Here is a 19,188-nt window from a genome sequence, read left to right on the forward strand (position 1 = left end):
CAATGTCTTCATTGCTCTGTGCAGCTCCCTAAAGCTCCAGGGCCTTTGGCTTCATGTCAAGCTAAGATGCCCCTATGTACTTTCTTGCATCCAGGCGGGCTGCTGACTGGGAAGCTGGGACACGCTGGGATTTCCGTGTCTTATGCTGGGTTGCTCAGGTGCTGTTCTGTCAAGGGAGGTTATTTAAACTAAGTGGCTGATTCTCCATGTCAGAGCCAGCTCCATGCGGAGGCAGAGCTGCCGGCAACGGTAGCCTGGCCGAGATGGCAAAGCGGCCTCCAGAAAGGAGGGTTGTGGCTTAGGTCGTGCTAGCGAAGAGCAGGGCTGGCTATTCAACCCTGCGGTGCGTGGCTACGCGCGCTCCAGCGGGGTGGCAGCCAGCATGGCAGGCTCTGTAGCACAGCTTGGCACATCGCTTTAGGTGTTAGGTGTTGAAGTGAAGCAGAGTTACCTTCCTAAACAGTTGTGGTATGATAATAATTCCATGCAAGAAGCGTGGGTGTTTTTGTCTTATACTGTCAGAGGAAACATTTTTGCAAGTATTTCTCAAATGTTTTCTTGCCAAATAATTTATCTTTCAGAGCTGAAACTCAGAATGTCAGAAGAGCAAAACTCCACCCCTAGAGCACCCCAAAGAAATGATCGTTGTGAAAGCACTGGGATCTCTAAAGAGACTGGGACACAGGAGGCAGCAAGCGTGGAACCGGCTCCCTCAGTAGAAGAAACCATGGACAGTGTGTTGAGACAACTAAAGGAGAAAAGACAACACTTCAACCTTCCTGAGACTCTAAAGGTATTTCAAGCTAACAAGTGTGCCTTTTTCTTTCAGAACTTTATCTTCTGAGGCAGAAACGGATTGGAGTGTGGCTGTCTCAGTGTAGGTTTGGTGGGTGTGCATTCATAGTACCTTCTGGCACTACTGTGCATTTTCTCTCTGACAAGATAGCAACCCTGGTGCAGTTTTCTGAAGTGATTTTTTGGTTGCACAGAAAAAGAGATGTTTTCAAATAGTGCTTAGTGCATTTTGCTCAGAAATGCATACTTGCTAAGAGCTGGTGAAACCTGCCAATTTGAGATTATGTGCATACGAAGTACATATTCCAGTCTATCAGCGATGGTGACAGAGCAAAAGCAATCCTATTTCTAGTCCACCGAAACTATGTGGCTAAAAATGTTCCTGAAGTGTCAGCTCCATGTCAGCCCAAGGCTTGCTCGTGGCAGTGGCTTTGTGTTCAGTACTAGCCCCTGTGCTGTTCTATCTGAGGAGCTGCGGTGGGAACAGGGGACCAAGACTTCTTCTCCAGTAAATTAGAGCTAGAAGTCCCATGCAAACCAGACTGCTTACTGGCCCAGGCAGGACTTAGTTCTGCCTACTGGCCTCCCTTGCGCTCTCAGGCTCTCAGAGAACTGACTGGGGATGGATTGGGAGGCTTTTCTGGTCCTGCACCATACACTGAAACAGAGGCTCAGTCAGTCCTGGCTAGTGCGGAGGGGTGCGTTTTGCTCAGTGCTTTCACAGCAGGGATCAAATACAGCCAGGCAGTCAACAGCAGACGGTGACCTCAGCTTTGGTTCCTGCACAGGACCCATAGGTGCCTCCTTGGTAGTACAGGAGGAACTGTGAATTTGGTGTAAACCAGCAGAACTGTTTGGTGAATCTCTTCCAGACGTTTCTGAAGTCAGAGGCATTATGAAAATGTGCTGGGTGCTGTGGATAAAATTGCAAAGTTATTTTGACAATAAAGGCCTCTTCTCACTAAGGAATCTGAAAGCCTCTGGCCAGTCGATAGCACTGCACTAAGATCACGTGGAGGGCACAATCATCCGGACTGTTTTGATCTTGTGCGTTTAGTTGTGCTGATATTGCTCCTGCTCTTCCACATTCTCAGTTACTGTCCTACGTCTAGGAGAGGGTTTCATGTCCCATGAAACATGCTTGTTTGGTTGGGCAATTTATTTTTGTTTTCAAACCAGTACATATTTTAAAATTCCACTGTACCTCCATAATACTGACACATTTTAGGATCTATCTGAAGCTGTTGTTCTACAATATGTATTGTCCGTAAAAAGATAGTTTTATACTATTTTTACTATCAAATGATGCAGCTTTGCCTGCTGCTATATAGCCAAGAAGGACAATCCCCAAAGGTACCTGAAATCTAACATCGAGACTCAGCTGTTGAAAGGAAAAGAGGGGAGTGAGAGTGACAAGGATAAGTGAAGAAGAACAAAATATTAAACTGTGCTACAACATCTAACACTAAAAAATGATTTGAGGTAGATTTCAACAGCAGAAAGTAACCAACGGAGGTAATTTTTAATTTTTTGTTTGTTTGCTTTCACTCTTGGTTCTTAATAACCAATTACCGTATGGAGATTAGAACTCTATAGAACTGTGTTGTGCTTCTGTAGCTGAGATTTTGGGCTCTGCATACATGACTGACCTTTCAAATTGTCTCTTTCTACAAACCACCTTTTCAACACCTGACATGGAAAAAGTTAAATGTTTCACAACCAGAACTCCTTTGTAAAAAAGCAAACAACAATAAAATAATGAAACCCATGTACATACTCCTGAAAACTAATGTTTTCAGCTTTTAAAAAAATTGTTATTAGGCAAGGAGTGAGATCAGATGACCCCAAAATAGACATCAGTGAGGAAATTCTGCCCCAGAAAAACAATCTTATAAGCGTAAATTGGCTGTGGTTCTTTGTCCCACTCAGTTTTCCATTAGTTGGAATTCTCTTGATTTTTGAAAGAAAACTTCCTAATTCTATGCAATGGCAGCGTTGTCTTGAAAGATTCTCACAGAGAACTCTGTATTGTAAATTAAATGTTTGCACAAATTAACATTTTTAAATATTTTTTAAAGATTCATTTGCCCATTTTATTTATTTTCTTTTTGTATTCTTGTGAAGAAAACTTGAACTGAAAGAATTGCCTGTTTGTTAACTGTGCTGTTTGATAATAGTTATATGAAACTGCAGTGGAACAGAGGCTTGAAAAAGAGTAATAGGAAGTTAAATTGATCTATTTCAAGATGAGATATTTTAGTAGGTCCTTAAGTTTAACATTAAAATGATTGATTTTTAACTGTGAGGAGGAGAGCCTGGAGGAGAGTGAGGTTTACAACACCGATACAAAATGAATCAAGGCTGTCTGCTGGTTAGAGCAAAGATCGAAGACTTTTCATTTCAGCTATACACATCGTGGGTGTAGATCATAATTTTGAACTGAACCATTTTATTTTGTATATAACTTTTAAATCCTGTACCAGAATCTGAGCTAGATTGATAATCAACTAAATGGCAACTAAATCTTTTTTCGCGCGGTAGCTACTGGGGGAAGGATGGTGTTCCCCACAGGAGCGCGCAGTTCTTGCCCTGACGGGCCCGAGCGTCTGCTGTGGAAAGGCTTTGGGCCCCGCTGAAGTGCAGCCGCGAGAGCAGCTGTCCTGAGGAAAGGTGCAGCGTGACTTGTGAGACCGGGCGTGGGAAGCGGTCGAGCGACTGGCGGGACCTGCCAGCGGGATTCAGGCATCACAGAGCTTTCATTTTAGTAGAATCACTTTAAGGGCCATTTTGCTCATCAGATATTCAACAGTCATCCTAAAGAAAAGAAAGAAAAAAAGGTGGAGAAGGGGGGACAAACAGGAGGGGTATAAAATCCTGAGACACCCGGTATGTTTAAAGAGGACGAACCACAAAATCTGAATATGAAATATAAAAGAGTATGGTTTTCAGAACAAAATGCCTCCTCCCCGCAAAAAAGCTTATGAGTACAGCTATTCAATGAGAAAAATCCAGGGAAAATTGGAATTGGCTTTTGTTTTGCAGTTTGTCTCCCAAGGCTTTTCTCAGACTGGTTACTTTCGGTTATCTGTCCTCTGGTTATTGACCCATTTTGGTCCATCCTTTCCTTGGCTATGAAGCAGTGTTTTTATTTAATTAGCATTGAATTTCATGTTATGTGCAGCCTACAGTCCTAAGATGGCCTAGCCAATTCTATAGTTTGTGTTTCCACCTGCCGCCTCTGATTTTGAAATTGTCAGCAATGTTGAGTCTAGTTGAATACAAGCCTGCCTTGAGATTACTAATGAAAAGAGCTAATAAAATAGGCCCGAATGCTTAGCCCTCTTGAGATTGTTTCTCATGTGTAAAATCAATATTAATGAACACTCCCTGTTTACTGCTAGCCACTCAGTTGCTTCAGGCTTAATAGTTTTTGAAAGAATTATCCTTGTATTAATTGCAGAACTAGCAGCAGCTAGAACAGCTAGCTGTTTTATAATACGCTTAAATTCTAGATAGCAGCGCCTCTCTTAACGTGAATGACAGATAATTTTTGGAGCAATTACCTCATGCAAACATTTAGGACGAAATGTTATTAGTGGTTTTGTAGTGCTCTTGCATTTAGGCAACAAACAAAAAGGTTCTGCTCCTGTTGAAGCTAATAGCAGGGCTGTCCATTGATATTAGGAGAGCAGGGATTGATATGATGGATAGAAATGCTGTGTTTGTTATATTTTTAAAAAGTAGAGGCTAATTATTAAATATACTTATTTGAGCTGGCAATAAAAAGAAGAGTGATCGACTTTCTGCAGAAAGGCGATCCCTCCCCTGCCCAATCTCCATCGTTTTTCGCACCACTTCATTGTGGTGGCTGAGCTCTCCTCCAAAAGCCTTGAACGCTTGGCTCTAACTATTATAGATCTGGGGAGATCTGGCAGAGATTGTGAAAAATTACATTAGCTCCGTGTGCTCCCTGCTATCCTGACCCAGATAAATGTGCAAGTGTCAGGAACAGATCTTCTTGGGAAGAAGGAGGAAGGAGAGGAGAGAAATACCAGTTAAATAGTGGGCTTGCGACAGCAGACACCTACAAATTTCTTGACTGATCACCAACACTGACAAATTATTGTCAAAAAATCAACTTTCCTCTTTGTGGTACCAGAGATTTATATAGTGATTTTGAACAGAACTGAACTGCTTCTCTTGTTAGACCCCACTCGGCAGCATCCCTGTACTCCCAGCCTGCGTAGTGCTGGGTTCAGCCCCGCAGAGCGAGGCGGGTGCGACGCGGGAAGAGCCCACGGCTGCCGCCACCGCGGGCGAAGCGCTGCGCTTTTCTGCAGCCTCTCTGTGGCAGTTCGACAGAGGCACATCATCCAGCCATAACTTCCTGCTGGCTGATCAGACTGTTTTTCCCTCTCATTTTAGAGATAGCACCTTTTTCAGCTTTTATGGTGTGTTAACCATGGTATCACAATGGTTGGATATTTAGGTATTTCGTTGTGGATCTGTCATTCCACTGTGTGCGTGTGCGCGTCTCCACGGTTTGCATAGCTGAAACTTTCTGTTGTTCATCCGTCACTGGCCAAGACAAATCTATTTCTCTTTTTGGATGAATAATTAAAAAGCTGAGGCGTGCGCTCTCTGGATTTCTGCAAGTTTTTGAGTATTGTGTCTAGAATGATTGTTCTTTTCATTTGTAACAACAAAATTATATTTAATATACAATGGGGAATGCAATGATCTATGAACTGATCTGTCAAATATAGGTTAATAACATATAGCTGCCATTAATAGATTCCTCCTTAAGAGGAAATGAGACAAGTATTTCTTCAGTTTTCAGTTCTACAGCTAATCATGTTATCCTAATAAAATTTGAAAAATGCTCTGGGATAATACTGCGCTGCTGTCTGTGGGACCTCAGTACCAGCACCTTCTACTCGTACACTGGAGTCTTCTTTTGCCCAGAGCTCCCCTCCCCAAAACCCAAGCCATGAAATATTCCTCATGTCCATGCAGTATGGCTTTGATATTCAAGCAAAAACTTCTGCTTGTTTAGTCTTTCTGTTAACCAGTATGCCCAGAATAATTTTTCAAATATAGACTCTGATCCTGCAACTCATGAAGATCACTGCCTTACTGAATCAGACCATAGTTTGTACCCTTGGAAACTTCCCAGCAAAGGGTGTAATTGTTCTTTCAATATCCCATTAATGTGTATTTGTGATTCATTTAAAACTGCATTCATATATAAATTTGGATCCTATTCTTGCTAAGTCAATGCCAAGCCCCATTGACCTCAGTGTAGGCAGAAACAGAATTTCAGTATTAATATTTATTTGTGTAGATTATTAAACAGATACCTACCTGTACCTTTGCCATGAAATTCTGACTCATAATCTTATAAATAACTTTTTTAAATAGGATATGACAAAAAAGCAAATGACTTCGGAAAAAATCAATCTTCAGAAATGTCTACTATATTATGAGAGTATTCATGGACGACCTGTAAGTATCCATGGAAAGACAGATAAATTTAAAATGATATAATTTCTCTAACAAATAGTTTTGAAGTCGCATATTAAATATATTTAGATGAATTTTATATGATTAACATAATGTTAGTAATTTCAAAATAATCTTCAGATATAAATATTGCTCGATACTTGTGAATTTGGATTGTATTTTAAAAAATAAAGTAAAAAGGCAAGTTTCTGTTGGCCCTGTATCACTCTTTATGAGTGAAAGTTGCAGATTTTGATGATAAAGACTAGGATCTATATATCCACAGTAGACTTGGCTCATACCTATTGTGGTTGTTGGTTTCTGTAATCTGTCTTGTAACTTCATGCTACAACATATGAAAGGTTAAAATATTCAGCAGCTATGAAAGGTTTACAGAGCACAATCTGAGATTTGAAATACAAAAATGAAATGACTTATCATCTGTGTTTTCCTTTATTTCATAGCAGCACTTAAAACTTAATTACAGTCCTTTCAGGGACTCAGTATTCAAGGGAATTCTTTGGTGAGTAGGCATAGGCATTCGTGACTGTTGCATAGGAAACGGAGGTACAAAACAAAAAATTGCCACCATTGATGATACCATGATTTGAAAATCTGTCTATAAGCACCTGAGGAATTCCTGTTTGACTTCTCTGAATGTCTGTGTTCTTACGACTCTACCTGTTTCTGCCTTGTGGTTGTTGAGGTAGAGGAAGAGGGGAGCAGCACATGAGCACGTGTGTACAAGAATATGTTGGTTCTTAAAGATTATCACAATCTGAATCTGATCTCTCTGCATCTTGGATAAAATCATTTTTGTCTATGCTCTGTGGACTTGGAATGGTAGGTGAGGGATAGAGAGAATACATTGGAAGGGTAAGAAGAAATGGTATTTCCTAAGAAACAGAACAAAAAAGAAAATGAGTTATTTAGTGCTATAGAAAAGTTAAAAGAGACTTGAAGATTCAAAGATAGAAAAGAGAAGAATAGGGCATGCTTTCGTAGCATGGGATTCAGAGGGGTTGTTTTTTACTGAGGTAGAGAAGCTCCAGTCATCTGAAGAAGCAGATGCTAACTGCGTAAGGAAAGAACTAATCTGCGACACAAAGAAATGGCAAGGAAGGAATCCTAGATCTGCCCAACAGCTCTGATCTAAAGTCACAGAAAGTTCAGGGACAGCTAGGAATTTAAGCAGAGAAATGAAGTTAGGTATTTACTTGGCTAGACTTTTACATCTTTTGCTGTTAGGAAAAAATAAACAAGCAATCCGGAGATTGCCTCACAGTCCGAGTTACTTGCTTGAATTATCACGTATCTTAGAGGAGCAAATTTTAATCTTTTTATCTGTATTCATGTATTATTTTCCTCTGGGAAAGGGGTGGAGAGCCTGCATGCAGCAAAAGCAGCTGGACAGTGAGGCCCAGGTTCAGTTGCAAGCACAGGCTCTGTGCCAAGTTCAGCGCTGCAGGGGCCCAGGAAGGAGAAAGCTGCTGGGCCCTTCACTGGCCGGGGAAGCTCACACGGTTTGTAAGGCCTGCAGAAAGCAGGTCAGTGCGTGCCCAGGCAGAGGCGTTACAGTGACATTAGCCAGCAGAACAGGCACCTCTCTGCTGTCGAAGGGTCGTCCCAGTGCAGGTAATGGATTTTACAATACCTGAACGCTGATTGCTGAGGCCTCAAGACTCACTGTTTTAGGTGTTTGAACTAGCAACCCATGACACGCCTTGTCATTTAACAAATATCACTCCACATCATTAGCAAAAGGTTAATTTTAATGGAGGGTGCCAGGCTGGATCAGCAGAAAAAACAATCAGTAACTTAGCCTCTTATACAAAGACTTTGTTTTTTTGGTAAATAGCAAAATTCAGTCCTAGACAAGCTGTCTCAGTTATTGTGCAAACCTCCTTAGGACCACAAAGAAAGAAACCAGCAGAAAAAGCTATCAAGTTGCTGCATTTTCTGTGTTATAAATACAGCAGCCTTGAAATGCAACGGAGATTGCTGGTGAGTATGTTTGCATACAGTGTGGATGAGCACCATCTCCTTCCAAAAACGCACCTGAACAAAAATCAGACAGAGAAGGAGCTAACTAGGGTTAAATCAGAAGTGACTCTATTCTTGCTTGTTTGGCAGCTCCTGGCACTCCCATCTATTGCAATCAAATTGAATGTGAAGACTGGAGAATGGGAGTGCACTAGCTAGAATAGGAGAGACTTGACACTTTTCAGTGGAGCGTGCTCTAGGAATAGTCCCTAACTGTTTGGCTAGACAGACATGCAGATGTTAGCAAGCTGCATTTCTCCACTGTTGCTTTAACTCCTGATCTCCGGCTCTTTCTCTGTTTCTGTCAACCAGACTGTATCTCTTCAAAGCTGCCCTGTGTTCATTCATCTGAGCATGCGTAGGGGTGTTTCAATGCAGTAGGGCAACTGGAGTTCCCAAAGGCAGAGACATTATGCCCAGTGGGGACAGATGGGCAGAAACAAGTTGAGGAACAGAGGCTGATGGTGGACTAGTTTGCAAATGATCCTATATTGACATTTAATCTTTAAGGAACAGTTTGTTCTGTTTTTCTTGTGGGATTTGCTCTTTTTTCCTTAATACAGTAAGTTGGTCTACTGCACAACTAGTTTCCATAAGGTTCACAGTACTTTTGTATTTGCAAATACTTTTAGCTGGATTAGGCTCTTAAAATCAGTACTTCTAGTGCTCAGGTGCATAATGGAGCAAACTAAACGAACAGGTTTGTCCTGGCGGTGGAATGCAGTGCCGGGAGGGAGGGACGCGCACAGCAGGGCCAGCTCACTTACTGCGGCGGGGCAGCCGTATAGTCAGAGCTCTCCATCCTGCTGGGAAGCTGAATATACTGGCCTAGGCAGAGTATCATGTTACTGTACCTAGACTGTTTCCGTTATTGCAGTCTGTGAGATACCAGTGCAACGCAGGGTGGAAGGAGTACCTTAAGACTGTATTAGCATCTTCAGGATGAGAACTGAATAGTTTACTATTTTAGATAGTTTACCCTCTGCCTGGATGGAATGGCTCAAGGAAGTGAAGACTCCACTTTGTATATTTTCCATTAGAAAACAGGTTTGCATTTTCCAGTTCAGAAATACATGATCGCTTCTATGGCTCACACTACAGTTGCCTTGGAATATCTATGGAAGCAAAACACACGAGGCCAAACTCTTCTCAGCTCTACAGGAGCAAATGAGAAGAGATTTTGTTTGTTTGTTTCCTCTTCCAGAGGAGTGTATTTTATTATGATTTCTTTTTAGGTAACTAAACAAGAAAAGAATCTTATGAAGCCTCTGTATGACAGATACAGAATTATCAAGAAACTTCTTGCAACACCATCTTTGATCACAACAATTGTAAGTTGGAAGGAATTCTTATCTATTGTCAAGAAGACATCCTATAATGGCATTTGGTTTGTACCTGTTTGGTGGCAATATAATTAGCAATATTTGAAGAATCTGTTCATGGGTTTAAAACAGGGTGCTGATATTTCAAACAAAGCAAATGCTCTGTATAAACTTCCAAGCAGACCAGAGGTCATAATGAAATGCAACAGTTTCTGAGGCAATCCCTTCAAGTGGTTGGGCAAGAGATCAAAGGCTGGCATTGGTCTTCTATTATGGCTAACATATCCAACACAAGATGAAACCTCTCGCTTTTCATAAAACACTCTACTGTCACTGTATCTATCTTCTATAGGTTTGTTGAAAATGCTTTTATTAATCATATAGCACAGAGATCATTTGCAATACTTTGATAAATAATATATCAATGTACTGTAATAGTACTGGTCTCACTGAATGTGAGTAGAGGTAGTAGAATCTGGCTGGTTTTGAGTTAATTATCGTGTCTCTATCAAAAAAATATTAATCACAGAGGCTTGTACAGAATAGAGTAATTGAGCCTGGGCTGATTTTAAAAGGTATGTTCTTTTGTCTTGTTGGGTTTCAGTGGAGCTTTAGATTTTTTTTTTTTAAATTCCAATCTAAATCTTTGCACACACACACACAAGCACATGCAAACTTCATTTCAAGATCTAACTGAATTTCCCTTGCTTTACTTTGAAGGAGCTTCGGTCCATGGAATTTTCTGTGTAAGCCATAGTTTCAAAAGCCCAACTTTTCTTTTGAGGATGTACGAGTTTGGGGAAGACAGCAATATCATTCTATTTTGGTAGATAGCAATTGTAGCTATAAAACCAATTGTAGAATCTCTGCCTCTAGATCATGTTATAGCTTTAATTTTTGGACATAATGCAAACACTAGTGGGTATATAAGAGGCATACAACCAGTTCCAGCAAGACTCTAGTGCTTGCATAAATGGAGATTGTTCTCTAAACCTTTACTAGTTATAAAAGCCTTTGAATAATACACAGTAACTCGGTGAGCCCCATAAGGTTCCCATGAACAGTTTCAAAACCTAGGTAGAGCTTTTAATATTTGTGACCTATTTAAGTGAATACATCCAAGAGACAAGAGTCTAATTTATTATTCAGCCTATTAATTGCTAGTGTTGTAATGTAAATGACTAATTTGATAATGCTTTACATTTTACAAGCAGGAGGAGGAAGACTCAGATGAAGACCGTTCTCAAAGCAGTCATGAGTTATCATCCAGTCCAATATCTTGCCTTCCTGTCGATGAGCACCTGTGTTACTCCCAGGAGGAGAGTGAGCCTGCATATATTTCACCGCTGGATGAAAAGAAAGTTTTCAGACAAACAGCCTTGTCTATGTCCAATTTACATGAGGCAACAATGTGAGTTTTGTCTTTTTTTATGAATGTTTTGAAGAATTTTATGGAGAATTTGTAAATTAAGCATGATCCGTACTTACTGCATTAAGGTATTCTAAACCAAAGAACTAGTCCAATGATTTTTTTATGGGAGAAAAGAGGCAGAGAATGCTTGTTACTTGGTCAGCATACCTGTGGTTTGAGATAGTCATTCAAATGAGCCTGTGCCAAATCCATAAAAAAAAGGTGAAGGAATATAAACAGATAAGAGAAATAACTACATATATAGAGAGGTAGATAATATATAATGGCACAGTAGAAAAGATATGCCGACTTACTTACTTACCTATTACTGCTTGAAAAAAGTTAGATATCTATCTAGCTACTTAGATTCTTACAAATCAATCACAAAACAATGCACATCATTAAACAGTTCAGCCTGGCAGCATAGTCTGCTCCTAAATATGCATTGTGATTGATTGTATGAGTTGAGTTAACTTGATACTGCGCAAAAATGTTTTCAGAGGCAACGGCTTCCCACTAGCAGTAACAGGTGATCTGAGTGAAGGATCAAGCATTACATTGTCACATGGGAGGTTTTTCAATGTGTGTAAAATCAGTGTCTTCCTTGCATAAGACTATTAGTGTCTGGATGCCCAGAAAAATATAATAACCCTCACTCCAGTTCAACAGCTCTCACCATTAAAAAACAAAACAAGAACCTCCTTCTGATTTGTATTTAAGAATTTCAGATGAGAAATTTTAGCATGAGACAAGTGCACATGGGCTGATATCACTCAGCCTGAAATTTGTTTAAGAATATGTATCCTAGGAACAGATATGTTCTCATAGCTTAAGGGATGTTGTATGTTCCTTGTGTTTTCACTGATGTCGCATACATGCATAAATTGACTAGGCTTTACCAAAACTGAGAGAAAATAAAACTATCTTTTTTTTTTTTCCATGTAACTCAAATATATGTGCAATATTGTGCTCGCAAATTCTATGGTGACATTTCTGTGCATTGTGTTAATATGAAAAAATACCAGCTGAATATAACAGAATTCTTTTGCTGCTTTAAAAAAAAACCCTTATCCTCCAAATATCAGCTAAAATATGCTATCCAGAAAAGTTGATTCTGGCTACCAGTACCAGTTCCACTGAATCCTGGTAATATTTGGTAGCAGCTGCTTTTAGGAGCAGGTCGTCAATGTTGATATTGCACTGACTTTGTTAATTCAGTTACAGAGATGCAAAATGCCTCCTATGAGATGCTGAGCCCTGTCAACTCCATTAACTCCAGGTGGAATTGAGACTGCTAACAAGACTCAGTCCTGAAAGCTTTTCCTCACATGTTTTTCATAGATTCCCTGCCTTCACTTTATTAGAAGGGGGAAAAACCGGTACTAATAAAAGGGAAAGAGCACAACTGTTTATCACGTGTGATGGTACCAATTCTATTCATATGCAGAGGGACGTGATGGCATTCCTTGGGGCACTGAGATCCATGCCAGCCGTGGCCCAGAGCAGCAGACTGCTTATAACACAGACCCACAGCTTTTACACTGCTTCCAGGCATGGGGGTTTAATGTGCTTGTCTCTCTTGCAGGCCTGTTCTACTTGAACATCTCAGAGAAACAAGAGCAGATAAGAAAAGGCTTCGCAAAGCTCTGAGAGAGTTTGAGGAACAGTTCTATAAACAGACGGGAAGGTAAATATCCAAACTGACAACGGCTGTCTCCTTTGTTCGCCTATGTAGACTTGTGTTTGTTTCTAGCAGAGCCGGGTATTCTCATGTATGAGGTAGCCAAAGAAGCTGCAGCCAGAGACGGGAAGGTAATGTGGAGGCATCTGGTCTCTGTGGAGATGACCATCTCCCTGCTCAGGTCCTCCAGGGTGCGGGCATCCCTGCGGAGCTGCCAGTTCTGGGGCTCTCTCAGGACATGCCCGTAATGGGGATAAACCATCCAGGCTGCCAGACCAGGCCTTTCCTGAGCTGAAGGGAGTCTGCCAAAAAGTTCTTCTGCAGATATCAATCTATCTGCAGGGACTACTCTTGACAGTTGGGCCGTGTTATTAAGGCCAAATACATAAGCAGAAGCCACTGTGTCTTTCACCCATAAGTACTGGCTATTTTTTGACTCCTCTTTTATCCTCCTCCCTTCATTTAGCAAGCTCATTTGCTGAAAATTGCAAAGGGTATGGGCATGTGGTATACTGGTAACAGTTTTTAAAGCTCTGTGCTATAGCATCTCTCCATATTTTAGAATAAAGCAGTTGCATTTAAATAGCTGACAAGAAAGAAAATTACCTGGTTTATGAAAAACTTGGTATTTTTATCCTGTTCTTATTTCTGTTTATTAGAGTTTTGGTCCTGTCAAATTATCTGTAGTTATCTATCTACAGTTAAAAATAAATCCAACACAAACCTCATTAATTAATTGTTGCAGAAATAATTTTAAAGACTGTTTCTCATCTTAGTCATTAAAAGTGACGGCACTTTTATTTGCTTTTCATAGGAGTCCACAAAAAGAAGATCGGGTACCAATGGCAGAGGAATACTCTGAATACAAGCACACAAAAGCCAAAATCAGGCTCTTAGAGGTTCTCATCAGTAAGCATGATATCTCCAAAACGATTTGAAATGAGTGCAATGCAGTGGTATTGTTCTCTAGAGGGGGGAAAAAAAAAAAAGAAGGGAAGTAATTTAACAGGTCTTGGTCTGCTGCACAATTATTTGACACACTGAGATTCTGATGCACTTTACCAATTATACTTGCTGGGATGAGAGAGGACAGCAATATGCAAGAATATTAAGCACGGGTGAGTGGACTATAGTCTTTTTTTTTTTTTTTTCCTTTTGAAAAAGCCTTGAAGTGCACTGTGAAAATGTTAGAAATTAAAAGGACACTGAAGTATTGCAGACCCTCTGTCTGCCTTGCTTCTACTTTAAAAAAGTGTGAGGAAATGCTCTCCTGGTTTTTACTATATCTTAGTATACAGTAATGTGCCACACATTTCCTACAAGAATTAACATTAAATTTACAACTATTGTCAGTTCTCAGTGTGCTGATTTACTAGTTTAAAAGCAGCATTAGCCTAAACAAACAAACTGTCTGTCAAGATAGAGTTGCCATTCAATTGCAGTAGCTTCAAAGGAAGGTGCATACACAGAGCCAGTGCCAGTGCCAGGATTTGGACTAAAATTCTTGGAGCAGAGCAAAGTGATGCTGCCTATGCAAAAAACAAGGAAGGAAGATGACAGCCAAATGGAACTATTGTTTTTTAGAAATGAGAAAAAGTGTGTGGCAGAACAAAACAGATGATACAATTTACCAGGAAGAGGTAAAACAAAGGTACTGGATGCTGTCCTTTTTGCTGTGGTTTACAGGACCTGGCTTATGATACTTAAAATTCAGTAAATAGATCAACTACATGCTCATTTTTATTTCTGTATTAAACTTTGCACTTTATTTTGCCTGATGCTATAACATTCACTTTTCTAACTACCAAAGCTCGTTTAGAAGCATGCACTTTGTTAAATGTTGAAGTATTTCCTGTGTTACAAATTGCCACATATCTATATTAAAACAAGACTAGATGATTATTGCATTATGCTAAGATATTTTGGATAGATAAAATACACGGTATATAATTGAGTGTCATAGTTATTTGGTGAGGAACGCTAGACTTTTACTTATTGTTTACAAAAAATAAGATTATAAAAAAGATATTTTTCCATTGGAATTATGCATCTTTCTTAAATTTCAGAGCACTACACTTTGTAATATTATGGAGGTGTTTTTTTTTTTCACTCTTTGTGCTAGACCATTTATGTGAAAAGCAATCTATAAACAGAAGGATTATCAGCATTTTTTGTACTGGAAATCAGAAGCAGGGATTCTGGGAAATACCTAGTCCAGACATACATAAAGGAAGGAAGCAACACAAAAATTTTAAAAAGAAGAGTGGAATAAGTTGAATCATGTTTAGTCTTTTGCTTTAACTGTCATTTTGTATTGATCACATAGTATAAGCAACCTGTTTTCTATATTGGTAAGAAAATTTTCATTTTATAAAGCCTATTACGTACCAACCATGTTTGTATCTATATTGTATGTAGTGGTTCGGCATGTTTTTGAAAAAAATACACATTTTCAAGTAATTTGGAGGAAAAAGTATGACCACTAAAAAAAGTTTTTATTTCTCTGAGATTTGTTGGTTCAGTGTACTGACTTAATAATTTATAACTTAGCTTTTATGAATCAGAATGGTCTCCTTCGTAAATCTGTTTTAATTAAAGTCATCTAGAGCAACAGGAACAGATACAGAGCTATTTGAAGTTTACAAACTACATATTTGATAAGGGAAAATGATTTCATGACATGTATACAATTGATATTAAAATGTAATCTATATATTCTATATGATTGTATAATATTTTATACAACAGTACAAATAAAATATTTTTCTATTATATTTATTATGTCGAGACACAGTTTCTGTTTTCAGTTAGCTAATATAAATAACATAAATAACACTGTCAAACAACACGTTGGAAGTGCTGACATTTCTAGGCTTTGAGATTTAAATCATGCTGCAATTACAACCTTTCATGCTGTTTGGAGTTATCCCAGTATTTGTTCAGTAGTTAAAATGAATGCATATTTAAACACCGTTTATAAGCCGTTATTTTTATTTTGCTAAAGCAGTTTATATAGGACTTTTGTTATGTTTGGCAAGAAAGAGAAAACAATTTTTGCAGCATCTAGGTATAAATGGTTGCCAGAACGAAATCCAGGACTTCTAATCATTTAAAGCATTGGGGGAACAGAAGGGAAAGAGGGGGAGAAGAAGTACTAAAAACGCTATTGAAGATTTTGAAAACTCATGTGTTTGCTTTTGGTGACAGCGGCATGTGCATGCTTCTGAAGAGAATGTCTGACTATGGAAATGGACAACAGAGGTTTGAAGACTCCTAAGTAATGAGGGAAGCTTTAACGTCCAACACTGATGTTGCAGGTCTTGCAGCTAGGATCTTTCTTTGCATTTGCAGTAGACAAGCTCATTAGTTGGTGACCAGTGATTTCTGCAACTGTGCCAAGAGAGAGATCCACAGGATCAGTGTAAATTACTTCCAAAATAACATCTTGGGCATGATGGTAAACCATTACACCATCTTCTTCATTGCAGGTCAGAAATTTATTATCTTTTATATTTAGCTGAGGAAGGCGCTGCTTACAGAATTCGTCTCCCGGTGATCCAAGAGGGGCGATAACGAGAATGACGTAGTGGTAGGCTGTGTACATGCAGTAGAAGTCTCCAAAGTACAAGTTAGTATTTGGGTTGAAGAGTTTTTCAGCTGCAATCTCAAACCTGTATCTTCCATAAGGTGAATCTTGTGGTGGCTTCCCAGTGTTAAACTCGGTGTTGCAGCTAAAGAAGATGCCTTCCAGCTTCCCACTGATCGGAGAGCCATGGCTGCCACTGTTATCCTTAACAGAGGGCTGCATAGCATTTCCATGATGCTCTCTACAAATGAATGACTGGTATTGTTTATTTTGTAACACAGGTTTTTTTTTAAAAAAAAAAGGTAAGTAAGTAAGTTAGGACCACATGCTGTTTGGTAGCAGTACTGAAGGGACACACACACAAAGAAAAACTGTTAAAATGAAAACTGTGATCTTAGGCATAAGAAAAATCAAGTATACCCAGCCTCAGAAAGAGCTGGAACAACGTATGCTACAGGAAAAAGATTGCTTTTCCAGTCTGGCTCCTCTGCCAGCTGTGAGCTGTATGGGTATGATATGAAGGCAAAGAACAGCACAAACAAAAAAGCCCCCAAACCACCCATATCTTTAATTAGCTGATTTGTTTAGCTTTCCACTACAATTCTAACAATAAACACATTTAACTTAATCACATGTTGAAAATTACAAGTGAATCTCAATGTGCTGAACATCCTGTTTGTTAATGCACATTTTTAGCAGAGGCAATATGTATTTCATATAGAAAACAGCCAGTGAAAGTTATTTCTGAATGATGTTTTTCAGAGAACTTATAGGAAGGAATGTACTGCCTGCTATAATTTTTTCCCTAAAATGATAATTTAAGGTCTAATTCGTCTACTGCTGACTTCAATCGAAGCAGAGCTGAGCGCAGAATATTAGGCAATTTGGTTAGTTTCCACTTTGGTTGGTATCCAGCTCCTGCAGACACTAGTTCTAAGGGGAAAAAATATACAAGACCAACTTTGTTTTTTTGCAAGCTGAGCTCAGTTTGATTCCAGTGAAAAGAAACGTTCAGCATTACAAGTAAGTGAATATTTAAACCCCTAAATCCCAGATTGCACTCAGCACCATTAGGCTGCTAAATTTAGGAGAACAGGCCCAAACACCCTATTTAATCCTCTTTAGCACCTGAGATTTTACATATAGCAGGAAGTTCCTCAGAACCTGTGCCCTACGCTGGTGGCAGTTCCAGAAATTAAAACATTCCCTCTTGTGAGTCCTGCGGAGGACTAGATTGGTTAGGCGCATTGGAACGTGTCTATGTACATTAACAGACTGAAACAGAGGCGGTTGTGGGAGAATCTTAGATCTCTCTCTTTGCTTTTCTTTTTGAGGTGTCATGCTAGCCACGAGAAATGTTGCCTCGTTGTCTGTCTCTCTTTCTCTCTCTCTTGCTTTCTCTTTCTCTCCCTCTCTCTTTCCCTTTCTCTCTCTCCTCTCTCCCTTTCTCTCTTCCTTCTCTCTTTTCCTCTTTCTCCCTTCCCTCTCCCCTCTCCCCCTCCCTCTCTCCTCTCCTCTTCTCTCCTTCTCTCTCTCCTTCTCTCCCTCCCTTTCTCTTCCTTCTCACCTTCTCCTTCACATCCTTCTCTCTCCTTCTCTTTTCCTTTCTCCCTTTCCTCTCTGTTCCCTCTCTTACCCCTCTCCCTCTCTTCCTCTCTTCCTCTTTCTCTCCTCTCTTCTCCTTCTCTTCCTTTTTCTCCTTTTCTCCCTCCTTCTCTTTCTCTCCCTTTCTCTCCCTTTCTTTCCTTCTTTCTTCTCTCTCTACTTCCTTCTTCTCTCCTTCTTTCCTTTCTCTCTCCCTTCCCTTCTCTCCTCCTCTCCTTTTCTCTTCTTTTCTCTCCTCTTTCCCTTTCCCTCTCTTTCTCCTCTCCCCCTCCTCTCTCCCTTCTCTCCCTCTCTCCCCTTCTTTCCTTCTCTCTCTCCTCTTCCCTCTTCCCCTTTCCTCTCCCTTTCTCTCTCTCCTTCTTTCCCTTTCCCTCTCTTTTTCTCCTCTCCCCTCCTCTCCCCTTCTCTCCCTCTCTCCCCTTCTTTCCTTCTCTCTCTCCCTTTCTCTTCCCCCTTTCCCTCTCCCTTTCTCTCTCTCTCCTTCTCTCTCCTCTCCCTTTCTCTCCTCTCTCCTTCTCTCCTTTCTCTTTCTCCTTTTCTCTCTCCCTTTCCCCTCCTTTCTCTCCCTCTTCCCCTCCTCTCTCCTTCTCTCCTTCTTTCTCCTTTTCTCTCTCTCCCTCTTTCCCTTTCCCTCTTCCCTCTCTCCCTCTCCTCTCTCTCCCTTTCTCTTCCTCTCTCCCTTTCTCTCTCCCCTTTTTCCTCTCTCCTCTTTCCCTCTTCCCCTTTCTCTCTCCTCTCTCCTTTCTCTCTCCCCTTTCTCTCCTATCCTCTCTTTCCCTCTTTTCCCCTTTCCCTCCCTTCTCTCTCCCTTTCCTCTCCTTCTCTCCCTTTTCCTTCTCTCCTCCTTCTCTTTCTTTCTCCCTTTCTCTCTCCCTCTCCCCCTCTTTTCCACCCTCTTTCCCTCTTCCCTCTTCTTTCTCCTCCTCTTTCCCTCCTTCTCTCTCCTCTCTTCCCTCTCTCTCCCTCCTCTCTCCTCTCTCTTCCTCTCTCTCCTCTCTCTCCTATCTCTCTCTCTCTCTCTCCTCTCTCTCTCCCCTTTCCTCTCCTCTCCTCTCTCTCTCTCCTCTCTCCCTCCTCTCTCCCTCCTCTCTCTCTCCTCCTCTCTCTCCTCTCTCTCCTCTCTCCTCTCTCTTCCTCTCTCTCCTCTCTCTCCTCCTCTCTCTCTCTCTCTCTCCTCTCTCTCCTCTCTCTCTCCTCTCTCTCTCCTCTCTCTCCTCTCTCTCTCTCCTCTCTCTCCTCTTCT

At 40.4% G+C, this 19,188-nt stretch overlaps 2 protein-coding genes across 6 annotated transcripts in view; one reads left to right on the forward strand and one right to left on the reverse strand.

Moving 5' to 3' along the window:
- Window positions 1-14,420, forward strand: part of FAM13C (family with sequence similarity 13 member C) — a 135,661-nt gene extending 121,241 nt beyond the window's left edge. Inside the window, exons 17-22 of the mRNA XM_067299788.1 lie at window positions 582-793; window positions 6,217-6,300; window positions 9,576-9,671; window positions 10,874-11,073; window positions 12,659-12,760; window positions 13,569-14,420. Coding sequence (XP_067155889.1) covers window positions 582-793; window positions 6,217-6,300; window positions 9,576-9,671; window positions 10,874-11,073; window positions 12,659-12,760; window positions 13,569-13,692 — 818 coding nt within the window. The 3' untranslated portion in view covers window positions 13,693-14,420. The remainder of the gene's footprint in view (window positions 1-581; window positions 794-6,216; window positions 6,301-9,575; window positions 9,672-10,873; window positions 11,074-12,658; window positions 12,761-13,568) is intronic.
- A 37-nt stretch (window positions 14,421-14,457) lies between these two features.
- The window catches only part of PHYHIPL (phytanoyl-CoA 2-hydroxylase interacting protein like), a 133,947-nt gene continuing 129,216 nt past the window's right edge, over window positions 14,458-19,188 (reverse strand). For all 5 annotated transcript variants that reach the window (XM_013955925.2, XM_013955924.2, XM_067299790.1 and 2 more), the window contains exon 5: window positions 14,458-16,581. In XM_013955925.2, coding sequence (XP_013811379.1) covers window positions 16,047-16,581 — 535 coding nt within the window. In that variant the 3' untranslated portion in view covers window positions 14,458-16,046. The remainder of the gene's footprint in view (window positions 16,582-19,188) is intronic.

Source organism: Apteryx mantelli, chromosome 7, assembly GCF_036417845.1.
Source record: "Apteryx mantelli isolate bAptMan1 chromosome 7, bAptMan1.hap1, whole genome shotgun sequence".
In the NCBI taxonomy this organism is placed as follows: Eukaryota; Metazoa; Chordata; class Aves; order Apterygiformes; family Apterygidae; genus Apteryx; species Apteryx mantelli.